Genomic DNA, 2,160 nt, shown 5'->3' with positions numbered 1-2,160 from the left:
CCCAATGAATATTTTATGTGCCGACGAAAACCCGCAGTATTTCGGGAATATGTTATGAAAAGGTATAATTGCATCTACAGAAGTTTTGAATTTGGACATGCAGCATAGCTAGCTAGAAAACTTAGCCGAGTCTTAACAACAAAAGCCTTCACTGCATCTCCACGGTTCCCTCCAATTCCAGCACACAACCAGACACCTGTTACTGTCCGAGAGAGAGAGAGAGAGAGAGGAGAGAGAGAGAGAGAGAGAGAGAGAAAGGTGCATCGAAAGACCGAGCCATACCTTCACATGGACCATACTTCAGAGACAAGGGCAAGCTTGGCTTTGTCAACATAGTCCTCTAGTCCTGTCCGTCTGTCCCACATAGACAGAGAGGGAAGAACGCCATCGGGAGGAGGGGGGGGGGGGTGGGGGTATAGCTGCCGGCCCCTTGCTAGTGACTACCGCCCCACACACACGCACACACGCACACGCACACTACACACAACACAGGGCTCAGCCAGGCACAAAGGTTCTCCATGGCAACAGAGAATTTAGCCCCCCCCCCCCCATTATTTATGCAACGCCGCATCACAAAGGGCCCCTCCCACCGGCCCTCCTGCCAAAACTCCGCTGGCCGCCAATCGTTCTTTAGACTGCGCCCCCACTCCTCCAGACCATCTGCGCCCCCGCTGCAGGAGCCGGGGAAGGAGGCGGGAGGGGGGGGTGTGATTGGGGGGTTGGACTGGAGAGAGGGGGAGAGGGGTGGACTGGGGCAGAGGTGTGGAGAGGGGGTGGGAGGTGGAGAGGGGGGGGGGGGTAAGGCAACAGAAGATTGTTTCCCTTCCCCTGGCCAGGACTGTGTGCATTGATGCTCTGCGGGGATTACACACAGACAGGGGTGCGCGCGCGCACACGCACACACACACACACACACACACACACACACACACACACACGACGGAGATGGGCACACACTGAGATACATAGGCGGCACACAGGGGAAAACACACACACACACACAACGGGGATCTCTCAAACACACATTCAATTGTTCTGCTTCAATGAAACTATGGTTTGAGAATGGAATACACAATACAGCATGTCATAGGCAGGGGTTTAAATATAACTCTCTCTCTCCCACACACACACACGCACGCAACACACACACACACACACACACACACACACACACAACCCACGCAGGCACACACACACACAAACGTCAGCCATTGATGACTGGAGGTTCCACTACAGCAGTGGACGACTGAATCAGTCACCTTATGTCACCCTTCATAAACACTACATACTGAGTTATTATACTGTATGTGCTTGCGGGTGAATCCTATTGGACAGTATTTTGACCAACGGTATGACACCTCCGAGACCGTCTGTCATGTCAGTGGTTTTGAGGGGACAGCACTTCACATCTCAGAAAGACCGTCACTGTGAGCTGGCTACGCTAGCAATAGCTTAGCCATTCCATACGCATGAATGGGAGAATTATCTAATGAGAAGTTAGTAATAGTAGTGGTAATAGTAGAAGTAGTACTAGTAGTGGTGGTGGTAATTGTAGTAGTAGTAGTAGTAGTAGTAGTAGTAGTAGTTGTTGTTGTTGTGTTGTTGTACTACAATAGTAGTAGTAGTAATAGTGGTGATAATAGTAGTAGTAGCTGTAGTAGTAGTGGTAATAATAATACTAGTAGTAGTAGGTAGTACCACTGCCTCTTGTGGTAGAAACATAGAACTGCAGGTCAACAACACGACGGAGGAAGGGAGGGAAAGAGGGAGGGAGGGAGGGAGTGACAACCGGGCATTTGCTATCTTTGGTGCGCTGGCTTACAGCCACGCACAAAAACACATGCATAGAGCAAGTAAATGAACCATCAATTAGGTACAGGTAATTAAGTATGCACACACCGTCCAATCACAAGCTTGTCCTGATAATTGCATTTAGAGAATCAAGCCCAACCCTAGAACCAGGATGTAAGAGAGAGAAACGGAGCAACCGCTAGCTTGGAAATGCTTTCTACATGGCAGGGCTGTGGAAACACAATTAAACCAATTAGCAGATCAAATAAAGCAGGAGAGAACAGCATGAGAGTTTGTGGCTCGGGGATATAGCTGTGATTCTCAAGTACAGTATAAACCCCTTAATTGTGCCCTGTGGATGAAGACTGA

The 2,160-nt window shown here is 49.5% G+C and overlaps 1 protein-coding gene across 1 annotated transcript in view; it reads right to left on the bottom strand.

Annotated features, from left to right (window-relative positions):
* Nucleotides 1-2,160, bottom strand: part of ctnnd2b (catenin (cadherin-associated protein), delta 2b) — a gene marked incomplete at both ends in the record, with an annotated part of 70,457 nt that overhangs the window by 61,795 nt on the left and 6,502 nt on the right. The window contains one exon of the mRNA XM_084458328.1: nucleotides 591-724. Coding sequence (XP_084314454.1) covers nucleotides 591-724 — 134 coding nt within the window. The remainder of the gene's footprint in view (nucleotides 1-590; nucleotides 725-2,160) is intronic.

Source organism: Borostomias antarcticus (genome assembly GCF_949987555.1).
Source record: "Borostomias antarcticus genome assembly, chromosome: 24".
Classification (NCBI taxonomy): Eukaryota; Metazoa; Chordata; class Actinopteri; order Stomiiformes; family Stomiidae; genus Borostomias; species Borostomias antarcticus.
Note: the sequence above shows the minus strand (reverse complement) of the source record. Positions and strands in the feature narration are given on the sequence as shown.